This window comes from Leopardus geoffroyi, chromosome X (genome assembly GCF_018350155.1).
Source record: "Leopardus geoffroyi isolate Oge1 chromosome X, O.geoffroyi_Oge1_pat1.0, whole genome shotgun sequence".
In the NCBI taxonomy this organism is placed as follows: Eukaryota; Metazoa; Chordata; class Mammalia; order Carnivora; family Felidae; genus Leopardus; species Leopardus geoffroyi.
In genome coordinates, this window is record NC_059343.1 from 11,492,116 (window position 1) to 11,519,221 (window position 27,106).

Genomic DNA, 27,106 nt, shown 5'->3' on the forward strand with positions numbered 1-27,106 from the left:
TCCGCCCGCCTCCCGGTGTCACGCGACGGTCTCCACCTCCCGCCCTTCCCTCTCTACCTCCCGGCCCTCCCGGCCAGTGATGAGATATTCGGACAGGTGGGGAAGTGGCCACGGCAGTCGAAATCACGTCCACGAGCGCGACCATGGCCGAGGTGAGGAGCCGACCGCACTGCTGCCGTCCCCCCCCCCCTCCCCTAGATCCGGAAGCTTCCTCTGAAGTCCGGGGGCCGTGCCCCCAAGTGCAGGTGGGCTGGGCTGAAGGGAAGCGGGATGGTGTGCGTGGTGTCTAAGCGTCCCTTCGTGTCTCCCTTTCAGTGTCACACCCAGAATAAAGCCAAGCTCGTCTCTGAGACCCGACGGAGATTCGAAGCTGATTATGTGACAGGTGGGTACCGCGTTCTCGGTGTTGAGGCAGGTAGGCAATGAGCGTCCCCAACTTTCCGAAGGTGTTGCGGGCGTCTCTGTGGGAGGCTTTAGGGACCCTTTCGACCCTCACAGGGATGAGGCCCTGCACGTTTCCAAGGTTTTCTTCTAACATCCCATGCACGGTGGCTCCAATGGGGCAGGTGATACGCCCATTGCTTCCTGAAGGGTTAATGTAAGTTGGAAATTGGTGAGTTTCTAGCATCTCAAGTTTATGGAACTTGGAGGACACTCGCAAGGCCCACGGCACGGGTGACACCGTACAGTTTCTGTGCTGACCTTTCACCAGCAACAATAGAGAAAAAAACGTGGAAACTGCCGTAATGCTATTCACGTGTACTTAATTGGGGATACAAATTCCTTGGATACTTGGCCTAGTTCCACTTCATACTACCCAGTATGCTACCCACGGAGCAGACCCTCCAGTACTGGAACAAGTTCTCTGTCATCCCGCACTGTACCTAGCAAAGTACCTGTGAGTTCAGAATTGATTCATTGGTTGAATATTATGTGTTCATGTGGTTGAACAGATGTCCCAGATACTTGAAACTGATGGCTTAATCCTTGTACAGTCATTTTTAAAAACTTACAGGATAATGTGTTATAAACGTGGAATAAATATTTCAATCCTGACTCTGCCACTTAATAGCTTAGTTGTCTTTTCTAAGCCCCGGTTTCCATATCTGTGAAACGTGAATAATTACGTTAGGAGGATTAACTGAAAAAGCATATATCAAACTGTCTACCATGGGGTTAACCTATTGCAAGCTCTCAACAACTGTTTTGTCTGCATAATCACTTTGATTGCTGTGGAAGGGGTTAAGCTTCTGCATCTTGAGGGCTCAGCAGAGGTTCTCTGCAACTTTAGACTGCACTAGATTAAATGTCAGTTGATGACCTAGAATAAATAAGGAAATGTGTTCCACATAACCTGGTCAGTAAATCTTTTTTCATCCTCCCTGTCAATTTTCTTCACATCCCAAACTTTGCACTAGAGAGTTGCAAAAGCACTTGATTCACTTTTAGCCCAGAGATCTCATGTCTAATAATATAGCTGGTTCCAGTAAAGAGATAATTCTAAAATTGCTTTCTGTAGAGATGTAATTCTTACAGTCACATGGTTTATAGTATTTTAAGAAGTAATCCAGAACTTGACCTAATGTGCTCGTGGCTCCCCAATAGCCATGTACTCACCCAAAGGAGGAAGCAGGATGTGTGTGTGTGTGTGTGTGTGTGTGTGTGTGTGTGTGTGTGTAGTCAGAAAAATGTAGCAATAGACAAGATCTCAAAAGTCATCTTGGTCCAACCTTCTCATTTTTAAAATGAAGAAAGATCTAGAGGGATTAAGTGATTTGCTCCAAATCCTTGGTGTTAGTGGCTAGGCCTGGGCTTGTGCTCAAGTTTTCTCAGTTTCACTACAGTGAAAATCTTTGGCAACACCAGCATGTCAAATTGGATCGTGTCACTCCCCAACTTGAAACCCTTCAGTACCTTCCCACTGTGTCTAGAATGAAAATCTCGGTTCTTTATGGTGGCCTACACAGCAAGGCCCTGCATGCTGTAGCTGCTGCCCGCCCCCCCCCCCCCCGTCCTAATCCGTAACTACTCTCTTCGCTTAGTACAGATTTCACCACTGCCCACAGTCAGAAACATATCACATCTTGCAATCTACTATGCATGAACACATAACCGAAGCAAAAGTTCATTCAAGAATACTTATTCTGAAAACCTACGACTCCCTGGTGCAGTGACCCACAAAATTGACATCACAACCTATGCGACCCACAGTTTGAAAAACACGACCAGCCACCCTGCATCTCTTATGTTCTTCAAACAGACTGAATCTGTGTTTATCTCGGGAGCTCTCCACTTCTCTTTGTTTGGAAGGCTCTTGCCCAGATAGTGTGTATGGCTGGCACCATTTTTTTTTTCTTTCCCATCTTGGTTTAAATATCTCTGAGCGGGGCGCCTGGGTGGCGCAGTCGGTTAAGCGTCCGACTTCAGCCAGGTCACGATCTCGCGGTCCGTGAGTTCGAGCCCCGCGTCGGGCTCTGGGCTGATGGCTCAGAGCCTGGAGCCTGTTTCCGATTCTGTGTCTCCCTCTCTCTCTGCCCTTCCCCCGTTCATACTCTGTCTCTCTCTGTCCCAAAAATAAATAAACGTTGAAAAAAAAATTAAAAAAAAAAATAAATATCTCTGAGAGACCCTTCCTGATTATTAAATAGCCTCCCTGTCTTGTTTGTCTCCTTCACAGCTCTTACCATAACCTGTAATTATCATGTTCGTTTGTTTACTCGCTTACTGTTCATTTCGTCCGATGGAATGTGTTTGGGTCTAGGGCAACCTGTGGACGTGGAGTGCAGGGTCTGACTCACCTCAGTATACCTAACACAGTTTTCAATATATACTCAATATAGCAATGCTTAAATGTATACATGGGGAGATTAATCCAAGTCTGCATTATGAGTAGTCTGAACTGGCTCCCCACCCCCGCCAAAATCTGACAAAGAACAGCCCTCACAATACATTTCATAAAGACAAGCATTATTTCATAGTAAAGCACTTTATAGGCAGGATTTTGTCCTTAAATATACACACTTGGGTATGTGTGAATACACGTGACGTGTGAGTGGGGCATCTTGCACAGCTGTTGTAAATACTAATTCAATTAATTTAAAGACTTGCACGGGAAAGGAAAAATAAAAATCTTTAAAGATTTTCTAAAGTTTGAGTTTCCTGAGATACTGCATCAGGTAAAGGAAAAGTAGGAAAGTGGTAAAAAGGGGTTTTTGATCTGCTTGTGTTTGCCCTTTCAGGTTTACTTTTTAGAAATTAACTCAAGTGCTTAGAGAACAAGGCACTTTTCTTCTATCTCTGTCTTTCATTTCACCCTATTATCATTAGCAATGTTTTCAGAAGAGACTTAAGGCTGACTTAAGCAAACAAATGTGATATTTTTCCTAAAGGAAAATATTATCTGCAAATATGTCACTTTAAGCACTGGCTGTACTCCAGAAACTCTTTTGGAGGTAGGTTCTTGGGAATTCCAAGCACATTTTTGTTTCCATGGAAATTAAGTTACCAATTATGGATAGATTTGTGGCTAGCAAAAAGAATAAAAGTCCATAATTGTTTCATGCATTACAAATGGTCCTTTTTTCTGTCATTGTTTCTGTGAGAAATTCCACGCTAAGTCTCAAATAAGAAACGTTTCCCGTTCTGTCTTCCTCCTTCTTGTGGCCAAGGCAAGAGACTACTCCCTTGTGACAGTAATTTATTTGGTTCCTCAAATACTCATTATGTGCTTCTTTCTGGGAAGCAGTGTGTCAATATTAGAAAAAGAACTGAAGACAGAGCCCCTTCCTGAATTTACAATCCAGTAGAGGCGTTAAAACAGGCTAACTATTAGAGTTCAGGCAAATTGTGTCAAGAGGAATAAGGGTGCTAAAATTTCTGTAGAAGTCAAAGACAAGGAAAAGATCACATCTGGTCGGGGTGATTGGGTTAGCACAAAGTGAGAAAAAAACTTCATAGAAAACGTGGTGTTTCTCATGAACTTTGGAAGATGGTAGAACTTGGCCGGGTGGAGAACGTGATCCAGATGGATCAAATAGTCTGAGCTGTAGTGAGAAGGCGCAGGGTATGTTAGGGAAGCCATGGGAAGTCCGCTTTGATGAGCTTTGGAAGGGGGGGCGGTGAGCACATCCGCTAAAAACAGTGGGAATGTACCATGGAGAGCCTTGAACAAAAGCAAAGTGTATGTACCCAAGTGAGTTTGGAGAACATTTGAAAGGTTGGTGGGTTTTCTTATTTTAGCTTTGTTTCTTGACTTCCCAAATGTGTGAATTTATTTAAATGAATTTGGATCATACCAAAAAGTCATACCATAAGCTTACCATCCAGAGATGGCTCTGCTAACAGTAGATGCAGTTTTTTTCTGGTCTTTTTTTTCCATGCATTAAAAAAGTAGTTAAAAGGCTATTGTGTGTGTACTTTTAGGGCTTGCATTGTTTTATTGACACGATCAAATTTATTTCCCCATATGGATGAAGTAAGCATTTAATACTTAGTCCCCTAAGTAAAAGATAATTTTCTTTTATCTTCAATACTCCCTATTTGGATATGTAGATTCTTTCCAGTTGTTAATACAGCTTTTTGTACGGTAGTTCAGGTTGCTTCCTTAAGATTCATGTCTAGAAGTAGAATTATTGGTTTCAAGAGTGTGACTGTTTTTAAGACACTTCATCTGCGTGCTAATTTTCCTCCCCAGAAGTCACACCAAGATTTATTCCCACCACCACATGTGAAAGTGTTAGTCTTCCCACAGCCTTCCCCATGTGTAGTGTCATCATTTCTTAACTGATGGTTATTTTAGTTTGCATCTGGTTACTAGTGAGAGTAACCTACTTTTCATATATTTACATCGATTTGTAGTTTCAATTTTTTTTTCATCACGATGGCTTTTAAAATTGGTTTGGACTTGTTTCACTTTCACTTTTTTTCATTTTTTAATGTATTCAAAATTATCCATTCCTTTGTGGTTTCTTTCATTGCTGTTAAATAATTTTCTTTCCGATAATTTTCTAGTCCTTTAATTTTTGTTTTGTTTAGCTTATTATTGTTTTAAGTTTATTTTGAGAGAGCGCATGCATGCACACAAGTGGGGGAGAGGTAGAACGAGAGGGAGGGAGGGAGAATCCCAAGCAGGCTCTGCACTGTCAGCCCAGAGTCTGATGCGGGGCTCTAACTCACAAACCATGAGATCATGACTTGAGCCGAAATCCAGAGTTGGATGCTTAGGCAACTGAGACACCCAGGTGCCCTGTCTTGGCTTATTATTTTTTATAATTTGAAATCTCTTTTAAGTACAGATTGTATAAATCATGAATAGAGTAAACACCTATACACTTACCACTCAGCCAAAGAAACAGAACTTGCTGTGTACCCCCAGCCCTGCCACTCAGGGGCGGCTGCTTGTCCTGCATCTGCTGTTATTCATTCTCTTGCTTTTCATTAACTTTACCACCTGTGACATATTCCACATCAGTCCTTTATTAAGTTTACCTGTTTTTAAACTCTAGAAGATGAATGTATTTCTCCATGACTCGCTTCTCTAACTCACGAGTCATCCGTATTATCAAACGTAAGTGTGCTTGAGTCCTTTTTATACCCGTGTGATAGTGCATGGAATGAAAATACCAGTTGATGGATTTGGGGTTGTGTCTAAGTTTTGCTACTATGTGCAGTGCTGCTCCAAACATTCTTTTTTTAAAAAAATGTTTTAATGTTTATTTTTGAGAGAGAGAGAGAGAGACACACAGAGTGCAAGCAAGGGAGGGGCAGAGAGAGAGGGAGACACAGAATCCGAAGCAGGCCCCAGGCTCCAAGCTGTCAGCACAGAGCCCGACGCGGGGCTCCAACTCATGAACCTCGAGATCATGGCCTGAAGTTGGACGCTTAACCGACTGAGCCACACAGGCAGCCTGAAGAATCTTAAAGATCTCTGATGCCTAGACTTTCTCTAGGGCATCAGTTCTCAGAGTTGGCCCAGGAACTGTAGTTCCTGGAGACCATTTCAAGGAGCTTGAGAATTCAAAACTACTTTTACAATAACACCAAAACATCATTTTCCTTTCTCACTGTCCTTCTCTCACAAGCATACAGTGGCATTTTCCAGAGGTCACATGGCATGTGATGATGTCATTGCTCTGACAGCTGATAGAACATGTGCTTTTGTGTTGTCATGTGTAAAACTTTCCGTTCTAATACTTAATGGAGTAATTATGCATATAATCCACATAAACTAAAAAGCTCTTTAGAGCCCTCAGTTATTTTCAAGAGTATTAAAGGGGTCCTGAGACCGTGAAGTTTGAGAACTTTCTGCTCTAGGGTTTGCGCCCAACAGCAAAATGTGTGGGTCATAGATGAGGCACCTGTTCGACTTTATTCGATAATGCTGAACAGTTTCCCAAAGTGATTGCGCCGGTTTTCATTTAAACCAGCAGTTTGTGAATGCCCTTGTTTTTCCCCACTCTAAAATTTGGTGTGTGTTTGTTGTTAATTGCTGCCCATCTGATTAGGGTGTAGGGATAGCTCATTGTGGTTTTAATTGCCTTGCTTTGAGTATCAGTGAGATTGAGCATTTCTTCCTATCTTTATGGGCCATTTGGTTTCTGCTTCTGTGAAAATCACTTCTTCAGGCTCTTCTTGGCCCTTTGTTCCTCCATGTAAATTATAGAATCAGCCTATCATGTTTCTGCAAAAAAACACAAACAAACCCACAACTGACATTGGAATTTTGAATGAAATTGTGTTAAATCAGAAGACCAGTTCTGGGAGACTTGACCTCATCATGATTGGGTCTTCCTATCTAAGAACCTGGTATATTTCTGCTAAACACTTCCTTGTTGAAAGATTTATAATTTTCTCCATAGAAGTTAAGTCACTTTTGTTAAATTTATTCCAAGATACTTTACATGTTATGTATTTGTGGTTGTTTAAATGGTATTTCTTAAGAATTTTCTAAATTATTGTTTCTGGTTAGCAGAAAGTACTTTTGACTTTTTTACATTGATATTGAGTTCAAAAACCTTACCAGCTCTCACTAATTTGAATAGTTATCTCTAGATTAGTTTGGAATTTCTTGGGGTGGGTGGGTGAGAAAGAGAGGGAGAGAGAATCTTTGTATCTGCAATACCCCAGCTCCATTTCGAGCTAGCATATGGTGGGAGACCACAGATTAATTAGTCCTCATAACTAATGAGTTATGTATTAACCTCCAAGAGTCGAGGCCTTTAAAAGGTAGGCAGATAGACACTTGAAGTTTCTTAAATTTTGTTCCACGTTTATAACATTCTCAAGGTTAACATTTTAACGTTGTCATGATCAGAATAAGAGGAAAAGATTTTAAGAGTTTGTCAATTTTTGTCCTTGTTTTCCATATCTAAAAATACCAAGCCCCTGTCGTGGAGAATATAAGGTTGTAACTTTGCAGGGAGACTTGAGCGGTAAATGGGTGATGGGGTAGGGAATTGATAGACCTGCTGATTTGTGAATCTTTATTCTCAGTAATAACTTTGATCAGTGCTTGGCAAATATTTTTTTTTAACTCATCTCTTTAAGTTGTTGATACCTTCTCTTCTTCATATATGTTCATCCCAAATGTTTAGTGAGATTATGCACCTTTAGAGACTATGACTAGTACACTGTCATTCCTAACATGTCACTTGTATTTAGTCAACTATTTGAAAAGCTTGCATGCAAAGAGGGGTCTGTTTACCAAATCTGTGTCCTCTGGGTGGTGGAGTGCATGAATGATTTTTCATCGCTGAAAATTTTAATCTCTCATTCGAGTTTGGTTTGATTAGATCTCAAGGAGATGGAGTAGAGCTCACAGAAATTATAATTTTTTCCCCCTTGCAGTTGTTCATCCAGGAAAGGGAGGGCAAAAATTTGCTACATTTCAATCCAAACTGTTTTCAGCAGAATTTGTGTTGACCTTAGAGATTTGGCATGTATGTATAGAACGTGTTTGACATTAGTTACTTTATATATATAATGTATATAATTAGTTTTATATACATATAATATATATATACTTTATATAACATGTATGTATATAATTAGTTGCTTTATATATATATTATATATATATATTATTTACTATATATATAGTAATAGGGCCATGACTTGCAGAAGATTTTTTTTTCCCATTATACTGCTATATATTCACTGACATAGGACATTCATAGACAGTTTTTAAGTTATTGTACAGGCAATTACTCTATACCCAGATCAATGGAGGAAAAAAAAATCAGAACTGTGTAAGAGAAAATAAAAGACATGAGAAACCCCATATACATTTAATAGGACTTCCAGAAGGAAAAAGAGACCGTGCTGTTGGAAGGTAAAATAGTTGACAGTTTGCCAGAGTTTAAAAAAGACATTAAATCCTCCGGTGTGGGACACCTGGGTGGCTTAGTCGGTTAAGCATCCGACTCTTGATTTCGGCTCAGGTCACGATCTCACGGTTTGTGGGTTCAAGCCCCACACTGGGCTCCACGCTGACAGTGTGGAGCCTGCTTGGGACTCTCTCTCTTTCTCTCCATCTCTCTCTCTCTCTCTCTCAAAAAACTTAAAACAACAATAAATCCTCAGGTTAAAAAAGCATAATAAGATCTGAGCATCATGAAGGAAAAAGAAATTATTCCCTAGGCATATCATAGTGAAACTGTCAAAACACCACAAAGAAAAAAAATCAGACAACCAGAAAGAAGTGACAGATTGTCTGCAAAGGAACAGAAATCAGACTGCTATTTGATTTCTCCTCAGCGGCAGTTAATGCCAGGTAACAGTGAAATTTCCTGAAAATGCTAAGGGAGGTAACTGCCCATTTAGAATATTTAGTCAAAGGTGAGGGTAAATTCTTTTAGGATATGCAAAGAATGACAGTCCATCTCTAATAAAAAATTACTAGACTACTTCATGAATAAGAATATAGAACCCAGAAAGAGGCAGAAAGATCCAGAAACAATGAAAAGCAAAGAAATGGGTAAATCAGTAAAGAAAAAAAAAACTAAATGTTAATAGTAAAAAAATTTTTAATAGTATTAGCAGGTGTAGGGAGGTTGGAAGGACTTGAATTATTTAGAAGGAAGGTAGAGATAATTAACTGTAGATTTTGTCAATAAAATGTGAATATTTCAAATAAGGGTAACCACTGAGCTCCAGAAATAAATATTTAATTTCCAAGCTATGGAGGGATGAAAAGGTGAATCTCTCCAGCAGGAAGTGTGAAAGGAGAAAAACAGCATAGGAACTAGAAAAGAGAGTAAGACAGCAAAATAACCCCAACTTTATCACCTTACCATAAATGGAAACCAATTTATACTTATTAACAGAGCAGATTTTTACAATCTTAATTGCATTCTACTTACAAAACACTAAATTTATTAAATTTATTAAAATTAATGCAGAAAACTTGAAAATAAGGAGATGGAAAAAAGTGTCCAAAACAAATACTAACCAAAAGTGGTACTGTGTTGGCTGCACTTTTGTTAGATGAAATATTTAGAATGAAAACATCAGTACATTTCAAAAGGGATTCTACTGTTGATAAATGGAACCCTGAAAAGGTATTGCATTTAGGAATTAACAACATAAAATAGTGTCTCACCATATAGCCTTCAAATACATAAAGCAAATGCTCCCAGAATTATGAGAGAAATTCAAGAAATCCACAAACATGTTGAATGGTTTTAACAAACCTTTCACAAATACACAGAACAAGCAGGCAAGAAGGCCTTAAGATGTTAGATTTTATGAAAAATGTTTTTGTGTGTGTGTGTGTTAAGCAAACTCTACCCCCAATGTGGGGCTGAAACTCATGACCCTGAGATCAAGAGTCACATGCTCTACTGACTGAGCCAGCTGGGCTCCCCAAGACTTTAGACTTTCATTTAACACAACGAGCAAGTTGATCATAGATACATATATGTATATGTGTGTGTATAAATGTATAGTCTCTCCTGCCCAATAGAGAATATATATACTTTAGAAAATATAGGGGCACCTAGGTGGCTCAGTCGGTAAGCACCCAACTTCGGCTCAGGTCATGATCTCGCAATTTGGGGGTTTGAGCTCCACATCAGGCTCTGTGCTGACAGCTCAGAGTCTGGAGCCTGCTTCAGATTCTGTGTCCCCCTCTCTCTGTCCCTTCCTCCCTTGTGCTCTCTTTCTCAAAAATAAATACATAAACTTAAAAAAAAGAAAATATATTTGTTCTCTTGCAGCTTTTGCAAACATTCACCACATATTAGGTCATAAAGGAAGTCTCAGAAATTCCAAAGCAGCTAGATCACACGCACCGTGTTTTTATGCCATTAGGCAACTATGTTAGAAGTCACAAATCCCGGGTTTCAGCCCCCAAAAAAACACAAGAGAAAAAGAAAAAAAGTCAAACAGGTACTCAAAAATCAAATGTTAGGAAACGAAAATAACATACCTTTAAATAACCCACGGGTTAACAACTTCCCAGTAATGTGTGTAATTCTTACCTCTGCTAAATAACCATTGGTTAAAGAAGATATCACAATGGAAATTATTAAATAGTTAAAGCTGAGCAGAATATCTGTGGTCTTACATTCATTCATTAGAAAACAAGGCCCCCATAAAAATCAGCAATACATACAATTCAAGGAGCTACAAAATGAACATGAATAAATTTACAGAGAAAGTAGAAGGAAAGCAATAGGAGCAGATATTCATGGTATAGGAAAGAAGATAGTAGAATAAACTTCAGCTGGGTTTTTTTAATGTCTGTTTGTTTATTTTGAGAGAGAGAGAGAGAGAGAGAGAGAGAGAGAGAGAGAAAATCCCAAGCAGGCTCCATGCTGACAGTGCAGAGCCCCATGCGTGGCTGAAACCCACGAACCTGGAGATCATGACCTGAGCCAAAACCAAGAGTCAGACCCACTGAGCCACCTAGGTGCCCTAAGCTGTTTTTTTGAAAGGACTGGTGAAACAGACAAACCTAGGATGACTGATTAATAGAAAGGGATGAATGCAAAGACTTACACTGGGAGCAAACAGCAGACAGAATTATAGATGTGGTGGAGAGTTTTTTAAAAATCCTGAGAGAATACAATCACCAGCCTTATCGTAGTAAGTTATAAAACTTAGAGTAAGTGCAAAGCTTTCTGGAGAAAAGAAAAATGACCTCAAATTGTCTCAGTTAGAAGTAAAAAACATAAATAGATCAGTGAGTATTCAAGAAGTTGAGTTGGGAGCCATAGATTTCTACCACTGTCCCCATCACAGAGATACACACGTACACATGAGGCCCAAGCAGTTTTGCTGGTCCCAGAAATGCAAAGATGATTCACGATCAGAAAATGCAGCAGAGGAATGTACCACATTAAAAAAATGCTTTCCAATAAAATTTTTGACTAGGTACAGTTCACCAATAAAAATCACATAAAAAGGTAAACATTGTGGGGCACATGGGTGGCTCAGTCGGTTAAGCGTCTGAGTCTTGATTTTGGCTCAGGTCATGATCTCAAGTTTTGTGAGTTTGAGCCCTGCTTTGGGCTCCATGCTGACAGTGAGGAGCCTGTTTGGGATTCCCTCCCTCCCTCCCTCCCTCCCTCTCTCTCTCTCTCTCTCTCTCTGTCCCATGTGCTCTCTCTCAAAATAAAAAAAAAAGGTAAACATCAGACATCTTTCACCTCATGTGCCTCATCAGTCCCTTCCCTTTTCCCTTGATCTAACTGAATTTGTTTTCTCTTTTTTCCATACTTATTTGAGCAAATACAAATATGTATGCATTAACAAAATGAGGGAAAATGTTTATTTCAATAAAGATAGAAACCACACTGGCTATAATTCCACTTTATATAAAGCAGGCAAAACTTTTAGCAAAGGAAAACTTTCTGTAAGTGTATCTTCTAAAAACCTACAGCAAATGTTATGTTTAATTGTGAAACTTGAAAATCCTTCCCGTAAAGTCAAGGGCAAGACAGTGATCTTCACTATTATTTCTAAAATTCTAGAGTATATAAAATAACCTAGTTATCAGTATGGCAAGGAAAATAAGAGGTATGAAGTTTGCCTTTCTTGTTATTATTGGCTCAAGATAGCAACACAGAAACCTCTAAATCTAATAGAAGACATTTGCAACATTTTTTCTTTTTTTGAGAAAATTATAAAATATTACTAAACATCAAAAGAAGACCTGAATAAATAAACGAAGGTATATCTCATCTAAGATAGAAAGCTCCTCCCCTCTCTACAACAGACCAAAGTTTTCTCTATAGGCCTCCAGCTGAGGATGGTTTTTGTATTTTTAAAGGGTTGCTGGAAAAAAAAAAAAAAAGGCAGCAACAGCAGCCATCTTTGGCCTTGAAAGTCTAAGGTATTTGGATATTTACCATCTAGCCCTTTACCAAAAGCTTGCCCGCACCTGTAGTAGACTGGTGGTTCTCGAAATGTTGGTCTCTGGACCAGCAGTGTCCACATCCTGTATGAACTTGGTACAAATATGGAGTCCTGGTTCCCACCCATGAATTAGGCACTCTGGGAGTGGGGTCCAATAATTCCTTTTTAAACAAGCCCCCCTGGTGATCCTGACTGGTGCTGAAGTTTGAGAATTACTGGTATAGGCCAGTGGCGTAATCCCTTTTTTAAGAGATCACCTGCTTCTCAGTCTCTCACCAGATAGCTTCATAGGAAAGCGGAGATTTAGGGTAGCTTGCGGCCTACTAACAGAGGATGGCCTTAAGGGAATATTTTGTTATTTCAGCTTGATGGCTCCCATTGTTGACATTAACGCAGTCCAGCCAGTAGAAATGGTCCAGTTAATACAGATGCCATTCCAGGGCCCTACCAGGACTTTCAAGTTGGTCAGTGCTCCAAGTCCTGGAGAAATAAGAGGTTCTAAATTACTATAATGTTTCACAGCTATGTATTTGCTGCTTTTGAACATCATTATGCTGTCCACTTCATCACTGTTCTCTAGTTTTCATTATCAGAATACTTTTGTATTTTTTCCAACCTTTATCTAAACTGCAGGCACATTTATAATCACTACAGTATACTTCTAAGATTTTTCTCAACTGACTAATAGGTCAGTGAGAATTTAGTCTTCTATTCATGGGTATAATTCTAACTTACATTAATCACAATTCATTTATATATTATTTAAACTTTGGGGGATGTTCTTGATCTTCATAGGACGATGGGTAGACAGACCTCATCTCTATTTCACCGAGAAGAAAATCAGGCCTAGAGCGGCTGGCTCGGTCCTTCTACGTAGTTTTAGTAGCATGGGTCTTCAGACTCCATCACTCTGCCCTGTATACTGAATCTGGCGAGACGTTTTTTCATGTTTTTTAACTTTTAAAACACAGTTCTAGAGGTGCCCGGGTGGCTCCGTCAGTTAAGCGCCTGACTCTTTGATTTCGGTTCAGGTCATGATCTCGTGGTTCATGAGATTGAGCCCCTGTGTCGGGCTCTGCCCTGATAGCGCGGCACCTGCTTGGGATTCTCTCTTTCCCTCTTTCTCTCTGCTTCTCCCTTGCTTGAGTGTGTGTACTTTCTCTCTCTCTCTCTCTCTCTCTCAAATAAATAAATAGAACCCACCACCCAAGATTAATGTTGGTTTGCGATGAAAGTTTTCAGTGGTTCACAGAAAGATGAAAGGTATTATGGGAATATATATGTATACGTACATGTATGTATATAAAACTAATCTCTTCTTCCTCTTTATGCTTTAATTATCAAGAGGTAAAAGTCTCTCAAAACAGTGTCCTGAGTAGGTGGGGGGCAGACATGTGCGTACACAAATGTATGTTTTGGAAGCTGTGGTTTCCTTTTGAGTGTACATCTTTAGTTTATTCCTGTAACATCTCTTTTTGCCAGAGGACTAGTTTTCTGAAAACTACCTCACACTTGCAGGTTCAGTTGCCCGGGTGCAGTATTTGAAAGCAGCAAATTATGTTGTCATCAACACACTTATTACATGTGGCCTTGCAGTCCCAGGCCAGGTTTTCCTTCCCTTGAATGCCCATGTTACTCTCTTCTTCTCTCTCATTCTCTCTCTCCTCCCTCCTTGCCTCAGTCCTCCTCTCTGTCCTCTTCTGGCTGGACTTTTTTTCCACGTCTCTCCCTCCCACCACCACCACGGGACCCCCTCCCCAATCTTTTCCTTCTCCATCTTTCCTTGCTCTCTCTTTTCTGCGTCTGTCTAGGGGTAAATACTGAACAAGCATTTCACAAGCAAATACATGTTCTGATAATAATAGTCATTTTAACATAGAGATTTCTAACTTCAGAGACCTGCATCCCTAAAAGCTATCCAAAAGCAGTCCGTTTTAAATTTCTTAGTAACAGGCACTGTCTCTTTTATGGTATCCCTAGTGGTAATAGCAGCAGTGGTAGTAATAATGATAATAACAATAATGTTTTATACTTCTTATTATGGCTAATATTTTTTTATTTTTTTATTTTTTTTAATTTTTTATCTATTTTTGAGAGAGAGACAGAGAGAGAGGCAGAGTATGAGCAAGGGAGGGGCAGAGAAAGAGGGAGAGACAGAATCCGAAGCAGGCTCCAGGCTCTGAGCTGTCAGCACACAGTTCGACACGGGGCTCGAACTCGTGAACCACGAGATCATGACCTGAGCCGAAGTCAGACGCTTAACAGACTGAGCCACACAGGCGCCCCATGGCTAATATTTATTGAGTTTTTACCGCTTGCCACATTGTTCTAGGTAAGTAGTTCTAAGTTTAGTCTTTGGACCCTTGGGGATGCCCACGACTCTGCGGGAACCTGTGAGGTCACAACTGTTTTCATAACCATACTGAGAAGCCATGTGTCTTTATCACTGTGTTGACATTTGAGCTGATTACACAGAAGCAGTGATGGGCAAAAGTGCTGGCTCCTCAGTGCCCATCAAGACGAGGGGTCATTGGAGTCTTCATTGTGGGTGCTCGCAATTTAAAAAAAAAAAGCAGAAGCCAATTTTGTTTTAGAAAGTCCCTGATGAAGCAGTCAACTTTATTAAGGCTTGACCCCTCAGTACATGTCCTTTTCACGTTCTGTGTGACAAAATTGGGCCGCACACACTAACCACTCCTGCGCGTTCGAGTTGCCACCTGAATTAGTCACATTTTTCATGGCGAGTAGACTGTAGTTATTCAGACTTGGGTATTTGGCAGAAATGTTCTTGGAAATGAAGAAGTCAGCCTGTCATTTCAGGGAAAACACTGTATTGGTTGAGTGGAGAGGGCTGTCCAGTGGCCGGACTGGATGGTGCTTCTTCAGGGGACACCTGCTTGCAGGGGCCTCTTAAGGCTAAACCATGTAAACTCTCATATCCGGCTCATGTTTATAAATCAGAACTAAAGAAAATTTGTACTTTGAATACTGACAAATCTTTGAGTAGCAGAGCTAAAAAGCATTTTCCAAAGTTTACTTACTACAGAACCGGTCATTGTATAGATTAGAAAAATAGAGTCCAGATATTGAAAACCACCTCCAAGGTGACACTGTACAAGTGCATGGCTTATGGTCTAATCTTACATTTTATAGTGCTTTAAGCTCCCAAGTACTTTCTTGTATACATTTTCATCTGATCTTCACACAACCTTGTGATCGTCTAAAGCAGTTTAAAGATAAGGAAATTGAGACTCAAGGAAGAGTCTTTGAATGCACTTTGTATTTTCCTGCCCTTTCGGCTGTTATCTCTGATGACTTGAAATAAGGCAGAGCAAATAGCGAGGAGAGAGAATCTAGAAAACTTAGAGTCTAACCAGATGCAAAAAAAAAAAAAAAAATGGAGATGAAGGAGCCAGGGAATTTTCTGAAGTTCTCACTTGGGCCCCTGGGAGGGTACCATTAGCTGAGATAATAAAAATAGAGAAGGAACAGATTCGCTCAACAAATGTTTCCTGGAGGCCTTTTCATTGGCACCAGTGTAGTCTGCTTTGGAGGACTCCTAAAATGGATAGATGGTGCTGCTACACACAGTCCCTGTGTGGGAAGATACAGCATGTATGCCAGTAACTCTGATCGGAACGAAAACATGCTAAGTGCCTTTAAAAAAAAAAAAAAGCCCAGTTTAAGTCCTGTAGCTGTTCCCAGGAGGGAAGGAATTACTTCTGGGCTCAAGGAAATTTTTGTGGAAGAGGAAGCATTTGAAAGAAGTCTTGCAGAATGGCAGAACCTGGATGTGCATAGGTGGTTGTGAGGAGACATGGGTCAGTTACAGAAAAATGGACCAAAATGTGGAAGATACCATAGCACATGTGCAGGTGGATGATGGGAAATTATTGGAAACAGTTACTTCAGTCAATTATGGGAAACGTTGACTGCTGCACACGTGGTCGGTTTTCCATTTTGTATTTCATTTTTTCAACAAGCATTGCCAAACAAATGTCTTCTTAAGCACAATTTTTTTCTTTACATAAAAAACTTCATCTCTTCATTGACTAGGGTAAGGATTTCAAGTTCAGGTAACATAATTAAACAGCAAAATATTTGACTGTGGTCTTATTTTTTAATTCTACTGTGGCACATTTAAAGTAAACTTGCCATCCTTGGATAACTTTATTCTCCTCTCAATTACAAATGCCATCAATCCTTTAAACTGCATTTTCATCTGAACTGCACCCTTCAAGTAGCTATTTTCTGGAGCTTAGCCTTGTCTTGTACATCTTTCTTCTCCTTTGGCATTAGCGTTTGGTATTCCTCAGTGCAGAATTTATCTGACTTGGCCATTTATTATTGTTTTTCCTTAGATAAGTCAGATAAATATGATCCACGTGATGTTGAAAGGCTACAACAAGATGATAACTGGGTTGAAAGTTACTTACTTTGGAGGCATAATAATGTCGATGAAACACTGAAGATGCTTGATGAGAGTTTTCAGTGGAGGAAAGAAATGTCTGTCAACGGTAAGCCATTCAGTTTAACCTCGACAATATACTGTGCCCTGCATAAGTGTTAGTTTTACATTTATCAAATAGTGTATTTGCAGATATTTTTGGCAATCATCAAAAACACCAAAATAGAGTGTTTTTTTTTTTTTTTAACGTTTATTTATTTTTGGGACAGAGAGAGACAGAGCATGAATGGGGGAGGGGCAGAGAGAGAGGGAGACAAAGAATCGGAAACAGGCTCCAGGCTCTGAGCCATCAGCCCAGAGCCTGACGCGGGGCTCGAACTCACAGACCGTGAGATCGTGACCTGGCTGAAGTCGGACGCTTAACCGACTGCGCCACCCAGGCGCCCCCAAAATAGAGTGTTTTATGACAACCCACTGACACTTTGACGGGGAGCATCTTATGAATGTCTTAAAAGCAGTATCATTCATAGGGAAATGAGATCACTGGAGAGCAAAATTACATTCAGATTCTTTGACCCCGAACAGAGTTAATCTGCGCTTATTTAGTTGGGTACCATTGAACAATAGCAAGACAGCATCTTCACTACTAGGCCTAGAGGTAAGGAGATACTGTTTTCCTAGTTTGGGTTTTTTTGTTTTTTGTTTTTCATTATTGCCTTATTGTCTTTCTCTGTCCCTGAGTTCCTTGTGCTAATAGGTGCTCCCTGTTGCATTACTAAATGATTGGGCGATCCCTAAAACAGGCTTATCCCCAAGGATGCCTATAGCAGCCTTTGCTTAACTTCTTGATTTCAAGACCCAATTCTAGACGGACATTTTTCCCAAAAAAATGGGTTTTAAATCCTGGAAGGGGTTTTTAAATAGTCTTCCAAGTAGATGAAGCACCCTTCGCGGGAAAATTACCCATGATTTCTGTCCTGAAAATTTAACACAAATAATATGGCATAACCACTGCGGTTTTTAAAAAATTTTTTTTAATGTTTGTTTATTTTTGAGACAGAGACAGAGCATGAACGGGGCAGGGTCAGAGTGAGAGGGAGACACAGAATCCGAAGCAGGCTTCAGGCTCTGAGCTGTCAGCACAGAGGCCGGCGCGGGGCTTGAACTCACGGACCGTGAGATCATGACCTGAGCTGAAGTCGGACGCTTAACCGACTGAGCCACCCAGGTGCCCCCATAACTACTGGTTTTGATGAGGTACTGAGAAGGATTTCTTGACCTTGAGAGTAACAAACTCTGGAGTGAGTGAGTCTGGGAAGTTAAGACAAAAAAAGTCAACAAATAAATCCAGAGCAGATACTCTCCCCAGTCTTCATACTTGTAGAAAGAATCCAAGAGGCAGAGGGTGGTATTTAAGAGATAGTTTGATTGGAAATGTAAAAACTGTAGGTCATTTCAATGAACAGTGATGCATTTAAAATTCAGGCAAAGAAATAGAAATTATTTAAGTTCAGAATAAACTTTTAAACTCAACATTAGTTTTTTCTTATATAGAACTGCTAGTTTCCAGTGGCAAATAGCAGAGATACGGTAAATGGTACAGAAAAAGGTAACGAATCTTGGAAAGTTCTCAGGGTGAATGAAACAAAAGCCTTGGCATTTGCTGCCTTGCTGTGTTGGTTCTTACCCTCATTACAGACTGGGCAGACCTTGTTTTGTTTGTCCTGCTAAAGGATCTAGCTTTTTTTTTTTTGAAGTATTTTCCACTCACCCTAAGATTATAAAATGTGTTAGACTCTACTTGATATCAAACTTTACAGAAAAATAATTTACTAGAGAAGCCATAGTGATTTTTTTAAATCAATTCTGAGACTATAATGTGGATATTTACTAGCATGTTATCTTGAAATTGTCCCAATAGTGATAGTATTTGTTGACAGTTATTATATGAAACAACCAAAACATGGAAATGTGTCCATATAATAATGGCTGATGTGTCAAGGGAAATGGATTTTTCCCCATTTCTCTCATCCATGTCTTTAGTTGGTTTGTTTAGTTAGTAAGGAACAAAATTTTTTATTGCCAGAGATTCTTTCCAGATGTCTGAATAAGCTTGTCTTTTTTTTTTTTTGTATCAGACCTACTATATAACATTAACCTTTACGTTATAAGTATTTTTTTAAGTGTATTTATTTTGAGAGAGAATGAGCAGGGGAGGGTCAGAGAGAGAGGGACAGAGGATCTGAAGTGGGCTCTGAGCTGACAGCACAGAGCCCCATGTGGCACTCCAACCCACGAACCGTGAGATCATGACCTGAGCTGAAGTCAGACGCTTAACCGACTGAGCCACCCAGGTGCCCCTACATTGTAAGTTTTCTTTTTAAAATGCTCCTAAGTTAAAGTCACTCATCAGGTTTATCCTTTTTTAGACCTCACTGAATCTTCCATTCCCAGATGGTTATTGGAAATAGGTGGTATTTATCTGCACGGTTATGACAAAGAAGGCAACAAGTTGTGTAAGTATATTGAATTGACGTACTGCTTGTCAAGATTTTGAGATGCATTTATGTCAGCTGAATTAATAACAGGCAGAACCTTCTCCGTATGTACCACACATCAAGTTCCTTACAATTGGGGATCATTAGGGCCGTGTTGACACAGCGTCAGACACTTCATTGTGTGGTCTGTTGGCATTATGATAAAGCGGTAAAGGCAAATTTCAAGTCGCTAAGGGTTGCTGAATGGACTTTTCAAGGCCCCGCCCCCACCTTCTCCCCTCAGCTTCTTGTGAAATCTGCTATAGCAGGAGGAGCGGTAAGGACCACCCCTGCTGTCCCAGTGACCCCCTTGTTACCCCTCTCCCTCCCCCCCACCCCGCCCCGACCCTAAATCCAGCTTGGTTGGTGCCAAGGCTGGGACTTGGCAAGAACATCAGAGCCGCACCCTGAGCACTTGGCTTGCTTGCCCTCTATGCGGCATGCGGTCTGGTCCAGTTTTAACAGTATTCTAGCATTTCCCTCCTTTCGCTGGCAGTCCTTCCTTCCCTGTCTTCATTCCTCATTCCTGTCATTCCACTGTCCTTTCCACATGCGTCCCGTACTTCATTCCTTGCTTGGCGTCTTTTACTTTACAGCAATACAGTCCCCTTGGGTGATCTCAAGTACCTTGCCTCTCCACGAGGAGTGGTGACGCCACACCGTCCCCGGGCCCCAGCTACCTTAGCATTTCGTTGGGAGCCCTTTCAGCCCAGCCCTTGTCTCCTTAGCGCCTCTTCCCAGCACTCGCCACAGCCTGTCCCAGCCACAGTGCTCTGAGTGGTTTGCGGCTCCCAGCCCTGACTGGACTCCGGCCTCTGTCTAAGCTGCTGCTCCGCATGGAAGGTCTTTTCTAGTGCTCCAGAGAACCACTGGCTTGCTTTTTGGTTAAGCAAGGTGAAGAGTACTTTTAGGTTATCACCAAATATTGTTTGTTGTATTTTCCCTTCCCCTTTACTTACTAGGGAAGTTTGTTTATTTCCTACGAGGGGAGAATAGTTTACATCTCTGCTCCTCCCTAAGGTTCCCAAGTGCACGCTATTTCCCATTGAAAAGAAGGAAGCGATGTTTTTAACATGAGAAAGAAAATTTATTGTAAATGAAGAAAAATGTCAAGGGATAGGAATGATATATGCATAAAATAATATAATGACAAATATTTTTCTTATTTTTATCCCGTGTTCTGTTAAAAGTCTGGATCAGGGTGAAGTATCACATAAAAGACCATAAAACCACACTGGACAAAAAGAAGCTTATTGCATTCTGGTTGGAACGTTATGCTAAAAGAGAAAATGGGAAACCTGTAACAGTGATGTTTGACCTGTCAGAAACTGGAATAAATAGCATAGTAAGCATTTCTTTAATTCCAAAGCCTTATTTATCATTATGTTCTCCCTGCCACTCCTCCCAACCAGACATCGCTGCAAGTTTGAGCTAACCAAGTTATGTTTGGGATTTATTTTTTGCCTTCCGTATCGTGAGTGAAGTCAGACATGAAATAGGATTTGTGGAGAAATAAATTTGCTTCAGTGTTTGGCACTGAAACTGTGTACTTCCTAGGAATGCTCCTCGTCTGATACACACAATGTCAAGGTAGGACGTCGAGGCTGGCAGGGTCATGAGCAGAAGTGGTCACAGTGAACTCTTCTGTCAGAATTGATATCCTGCGGCACGTAACCCTGTGCCTGGCACAGAGTAATAAACTCAAATAGGGAGTGAAGAAAGGTACGCTCTCTTTAATACCATCAGATTCATACGATGCTTGGCAGTTGTGAGGTGCTCACCTGACTTTTGCACATACAGCAATTGGTCACCTCGTTGGGGTTTTTGTTTGATTTGGTTAGCTTTGGAGACCCGTTTTCTTCAGGGGATTTTGCCAAGCTTAAAAAATAAGTAAAACCCACCAGTCTTTAATTGGGGTCCTTGCGTGACCTCAGCGGTAACTACGAACCCTTCAGCGGTGATGGGGCTACTTTGGCACATTTATCATAGCTGTTGTTGTCTCTTACGTTCAAACCTTAGCTCCTTCTGGTAGCGGTGAAGGAGCATCCACACACCTCCCTGGGGCGACATTGAAACCTTTTCGAAAATCCACTTGGCAAAGTATGTTAAGAACCTTAAAGTATACATATTCGTACTCATTGCCTGGTGGTTAACTTCTGGAAATCTATTTTTTTTTTAATTTTTTTTCAAAGTTTATTTTTGAGAGAGAGAGAGAGACAGAGTGTGAGCTGGGGAGGGGCAGAGAGAGAGGGAGACAGAATCCAAAGCAGGCTCCGTGCTGTCAGTGAAGATCCTGATGCAGGGCTTGAACTCATGAACCATGAGATCATGATCTGAGCTGTCAGCACAGAGCCCAACACAGGGCCCAGTCTCACAAATCGTGAGATTATGACCTGAGCTGAAGTCAAGAGACAGACGCTTAACCAACTAAGGCACCCAGGTGTCCCTTAATTTAGATATTTTTATATATGACTTCCTCATGATTCACAAAGGATTTAAGTTGGCTTATAAACATGTATGCAGAATTACAAGGCAAAAAAAGCTAAAAGTTACTTGTTAGAGTTGGGCCACTAATTGGGCTTCAGTCTTTCAGTGGCCTGCCTGAAAGAAATGGAATCATTTAAAATTATTCAGTGGCCACACTTAAACCAGTGTCTTAGGAGAAGTGTATTCATTCCTGATACTTGAACTAGAAAGAAAAGTATTTCTTGGATCCCCAAAGGGAGGACATTTTACAAGATAATAAACAGTCCTTGAAGACATCCTCACAGAATGCAGAGCACCAGGTTTCATGGAGCTCTTTAATGTAGCACCCACTAATATACTTCACCAGTGGCATCCCATCGAATCCACTTGAATTAGCAGTAACTTGGGATTTTATACGCAAGGCTATCCATTTAAAAGATGAAAGCAAGAATCTTAGATAAAGACTTTTGGCAGGGTCTCTGGGGGCCACAGATCATATACAGGTAACCAAATTTTTATATAACTAGTTATTTCGAGATATTTCTTTGACTCTTAAATACAAATTATTTACCTCGGTGCACAATGGATATAACGATTAGTTATAAAGTTACCATTATATACTAGGGTTTATTCCATAATGAATACTGAAGATAGTTAAAGGTGCTTACTTTTCAGTTTGCTGAAGTTAAAGATACTCTAACTCACATGCTAGGAATGACTTTACAGACTCATCTATGGGACAGCTCACCTTTCAGTAACTGATGGATTTAAATTTGCACAGTTATCTTTCATTCTACAGCCCTTCTAAGATGGCCAGTCAGGATTAGTAAGTCAGCTTGCGGCCAGGGAATGACACGGAATGAAACGATCCATGTGAATAGTAACCCTCATAACCAAATTTCATGTTGGCTGTGTTCTGTGCAGGAGAAGCAACAGACAGTTATGTTCATAAAGTTTTCCAGGGATTGGAGTCCATGACCAACACTCGAATGTAAACTAAAAAATTCTACCTCTGGGTCTCTAAATAAGAGGAAAGAAGTTAGCAGCGAAGTACATACAGCACACCAGTATGATCAGATTAGCTGTTGTGTAAGAGATTGAGAAAACGTATTTTACTAAAGCTATTACAAGGTGTAGAAATTAGGTGTAAAAAGCAAATATACCAGAATCGATAGGTTATATGTATTATCATTGCAAGTAGTAAAGTTGTAAACGGTATGCTCGTTTCAGTAATTCTTTAACTGTTCAACAGATTTTTAGAATTTCTCTGTAGGGATTGCTTTCAATCTGCTTTATAATGCCATGTTACCTTAGCCTGCATATCTCACTAGTTGGAAATAACATGAATGAAGTTTAAGTGTCTGAATTCTTTCACTCGATATTAGGACTGATTATTATAAGTAGCTTAATGACTTAAAACCTTAACCTCTGAGAATATATTTATATATGAGCTTATTTTTTACACAATTTAATAATTGTCTCATTTGTATTTAATAGTTTATCACCTTTAGAAGTGTGCAATTTAAAGCTCCCTAATGTGGGTAGTCTTAAAGCTTTAAATGTATAATCTGTGTTTTAGGACATGGACTTCGTGCGCTTTATCATCAACTGCTTTAAGGTTTATTACCCTAAATACCTCTGTAAGTAACTTACTCCTTTATAAAAATATAATGTATAGAAACTATAGACAGTGACTGAGATTGCTTTATGTTACTATAGACTTTAATACCTGAAGTTTTATATTCTGATGAAGAACTTAAATGTGTGCATAGAAGTTTAAGTGCGTATCCTAGTAGATATAAAGGAAATTTTTCATAATCGTTGTCCTTGACAGTTTTAAGAATTTAAATTCGAAACTGTATATATGGCATCCTGTAACACACACATACATGGGGACATAAAACATACCTTTATTTCCAAGATTTCCCATTTTTATTCATCTTTCAATGAAAAACTCATTTAAAATGATATTTATTATATGGAACTTCTTACATGCAAGAAACAGATAAACAATACTGATAAATAAAGTATATGTGTGATAAGCAGTACTCATGCATAAAGTACACTGTATTACTAATCGCTGTTTAAAAACTATCATTAAGAAAACAGTAGACTACATTTGAATTTAGAATTTGTTTTTGTGATTCTTGCATTAATTACCTGAATGAAGAACACGTAAATCTTAGGTACCCATTTTGATTCATTGATTTCTTGGATTTATATGGTGGTTTACCTCTGGAGAAACGAAGACACTATCCCACATAAATAGTCATATCTATGTATTTTTTAAATGTTTACTTATTTATTTTGAGAGAGAGGGCACGTGTGTGTGTGAGAGCAGGGAAGGGGGAGAGATAGAGAAGGAGAGTGAGAATCCCAAGCAGGCTCCTCGCTGTCAGCACAGAGCCAGATGTAGGGCTCAAACTTACCAACCATGAGGTCATGACCTGAGCCGAAACCAAGAGTCTGATGCTTCTGACTGAGCCACCCAGGCGCCCCAACAGTCATATATTTGAATTCCAGTGGGCTCAAAGTAAAAAACGCAGGAGAGAGACAACAAGGATATCAGAAAATGGAAACTCACAGGTCTGCCTGGGCACACCCCTGGCAGATACCATAATTAGGGCCTTTGGGGACTCATGACTTAGGTGATACAAAAGCATAAAACCCCTAAATCATCTTACTTTGATGTGCTTTCATATTGTTAATGTGAAGTAAGGAACAGACAAAAAGCATGATGGAGTTCGAGGATCATTGCCACTCCTACCCCTATGCTCTCATGTCTTCAGAGAGGGTCCTCATGAACCTTTTTAGGTAAAGAGACTATTTGGTCTGGGAAACCTGGAGGATCTGCCATTCCTTCTGAATTCTTCCTGGATCCACCACGTACCCCGATTCATTTTACTGAGCAGTGCCAATCACTGGTCAATAGGGCGTCACTACCCCATATGATTAGTTTGTTCCTCTTATGTAAAACATGCAAATAAAATATCCACTTGTTTATTGAAATATCTAACTTTGTGAAGAGCCATTTATCAATAGTATAAATACCATTATTACCTTATAAAACACATCTAAGATTCTTTTGAGAAAACTATTAATGAATTCATGGGCCTATATAAAGATGAATTGAAACACTTCGTTCCAATTAAGTAGAGGTAATGCATGTATTTTACCTACATAATGTAATTTTGCAGACATTAAATTTTATAGAATCTTAAATTGGTTATGCTTCAAAATCTGTCATGAAATACAACCATTATTTCTTAAAATCTTAAGTCCAGATCTTTTTAGGCATATCACAGATGAAGACTGAGGTTATTAAGCTCCAGGGTACCTCTTTGAAGATAACCTTGTTTCTTACATGTACTTTACTTGTCCTACATTAATATAACCATTCTAGGAGCTTCTCTGCTCAGAGAAGAATGAAATTACATTTTGATTCATTTGGAATAGAATGAATTAGGTATCAAGAATTCCCTTTGTGATTTCTGGTTCTTGTAATTGTTAATAGGGCCGTTTAGGTCTTCTAAATATGCAAATAATACTTCTGTATACTTTGGGAATTATTGGCTTCCTGGGGCTCATAATATGAAGAAAAGTATAAGTAATTTGCCTTTCTTAAAACATAATGATGCATTAAAATTGGGGTGAGGGGAAAACGTGTAAGTGGTTTTACAATGTAATCTCTAGAAAATTATCAGAACCAATAAATTACATTGAGGTCATTCCTAAAGTTCACTGTACATCGGCACTAATATGACATACCACATCCAAAGACTCTGCTTACCCACTTATTTATTTTGTACCTTTCTGCAAACAGCAAAAGCCACAAATGAACAAAAGAACAGACTGTTTGCCAAAGGACAATGATAGCGCATTGTTGATTTCCCAAAAGCCACCCTGAGCGGGCCCCTCATCAGTGAGAAGTTAATTTGGTTTGAGCACCACTCACACGTCACCGAATCAGAACTGAGTCAACCAGCTCAGTGTTTAGTTACATTTAGATCACCAGCTTTTTCTAGGCCAGGTATAAGTGATAATACTATAGTGATACTAAATCACATTCATTGAATTTTTTTTTTGTCTTTAAGCAAAAATGGTGATCTTTGATATGCCTTGGATAATGAATGGTGAGTATATTATTTATACTTTGCTAAAACGAAATGTCTGATTTCCTTTTTCCCAATGTAGCCATATTTCTGTGGTTGTTTAAAAAAAAATTACGTTGTGCTTGTTGTATGCTCTTTAAGAGGCCGGAGCTGGAACATTCAAAGACGATTCCTAAGCAAACTCAGTTAACATTCTAGCCCCAGGCTCTGGGGATACACATTAGTCTTCTCTAAAAACAGCATCAAGATGTTCAACCATTCAGGTGAAACTAGAGCCAGGAGCCTCAGTTTGTCACACACGGATGGGGTATGTCACAGAACATAGGCCTTCGCTAGGTTTTCTCATGGGTTTCGGGCATTGAGGAAGTAGGTGGGATGAATCTGAAATGCACTCCAAATTGCTATAGTCACTTAATAAGACAGTCATGATACATTTTGTGGTGAAAAAAAAATTGTTAAAGCATTGAAAAACATTCTTTACCAACTCTAATGTGATTATATAATACTGTTATAAACATTATGGTGCATATATCCCTTTGAGTTAGCGTTTTTGTATTCTTTGGGTAAATAGTGGTGTGATTTCTGGATCATAGGGTAGTTCCATTTTTTTCTTTTTTTTTCACCTGTATTTATTTTTGAGAGAGAGCAGGAGCAGGGGAGGGGCAGAGAGAGAGGGAGACACAGAATCCAAAGAAAACTCCAGGCTCTGAGCTGTCAGCACAGAGCCCATCGCAGGGCTCAACCCCATGAAACATGAGATCATGACCTGAGCTGAAGTCACACGCTTAACCGACTGAGCCACCAAGGCACCCCGGGGTAGTTCCATTTATAACTTTATGAGGAACCTCCATACTGTTTTTTTACAGTGGCTGTACCAGTTTGCATTCCCACCATCGCATAAGGGTTCCTTTTTCTCCACATCCTCACCAACACTTGCTCTTTCTTGTGTTTTTTATTTTAGCCATTCTGACAGGTATAAGGTGGTATCTCATTATCGTTTTGATTTGCATCTCCCTGATGATGAGTGATGTTGAGCGTCTTTTCATGTGCCTGTTGGCCATCTGGATGTCTTCCTTGAAGAAATGGCTATTCATGTCTTCTGCCCATTTTTAATTGGATTATTTGTTTTTTGGGTGTTGAGTTTTAGAAGTTCTTTATATATGTTGGATACGAACCCGTTATTAGATAGGTCATTTGCAAATATCTTCTCCCCATTCAGCAGAGTA

General features: G+C 39.8%; 1 protein-coding gene across 2 annotated transcripts in view; it reads left to right on the plus strand.

Annotated features, from left to right (window-relative positions):
• The first annotated feature begins 20 nt into the window (after positions 1-20).
• Positions 21-27,106, plus strand: part of MOSPD2 (motile sperm domain containing 2) — a 59,832-nt gene continuing 32,746 nt past the window's right edge. For both annotated transcript variants that reach the window (XM_045472636.1, XM_045472634.1), the window contains exons 1-7: positions 21-152; positions 316-385; positions 16,719-16,874; positions 19,195-19,281; positions 20,493-20,647; positions 23,348-23,408; positions 25,863-25,901. In XM_045472636.1, coding sequence (XP_045328592.1) covers positions 144-152; positions 316-385; positions 16,719-16,874; positions 19,195-19,281; positions 20,493-20,647; positions 23,348-23,408; positions 25,863-25,901 — 577 coding nt within the window. In that variant the 5' untranslated portion in view covers positions 21-143. The remainder of the gene's footprint in view (positions 153-315; positions 386-16,718; positions 16,875-19,194; positions 19,282-20,492; positions 20,648-23,347; positions 23,409-25,862; positions 25,902-27,106) is intronic.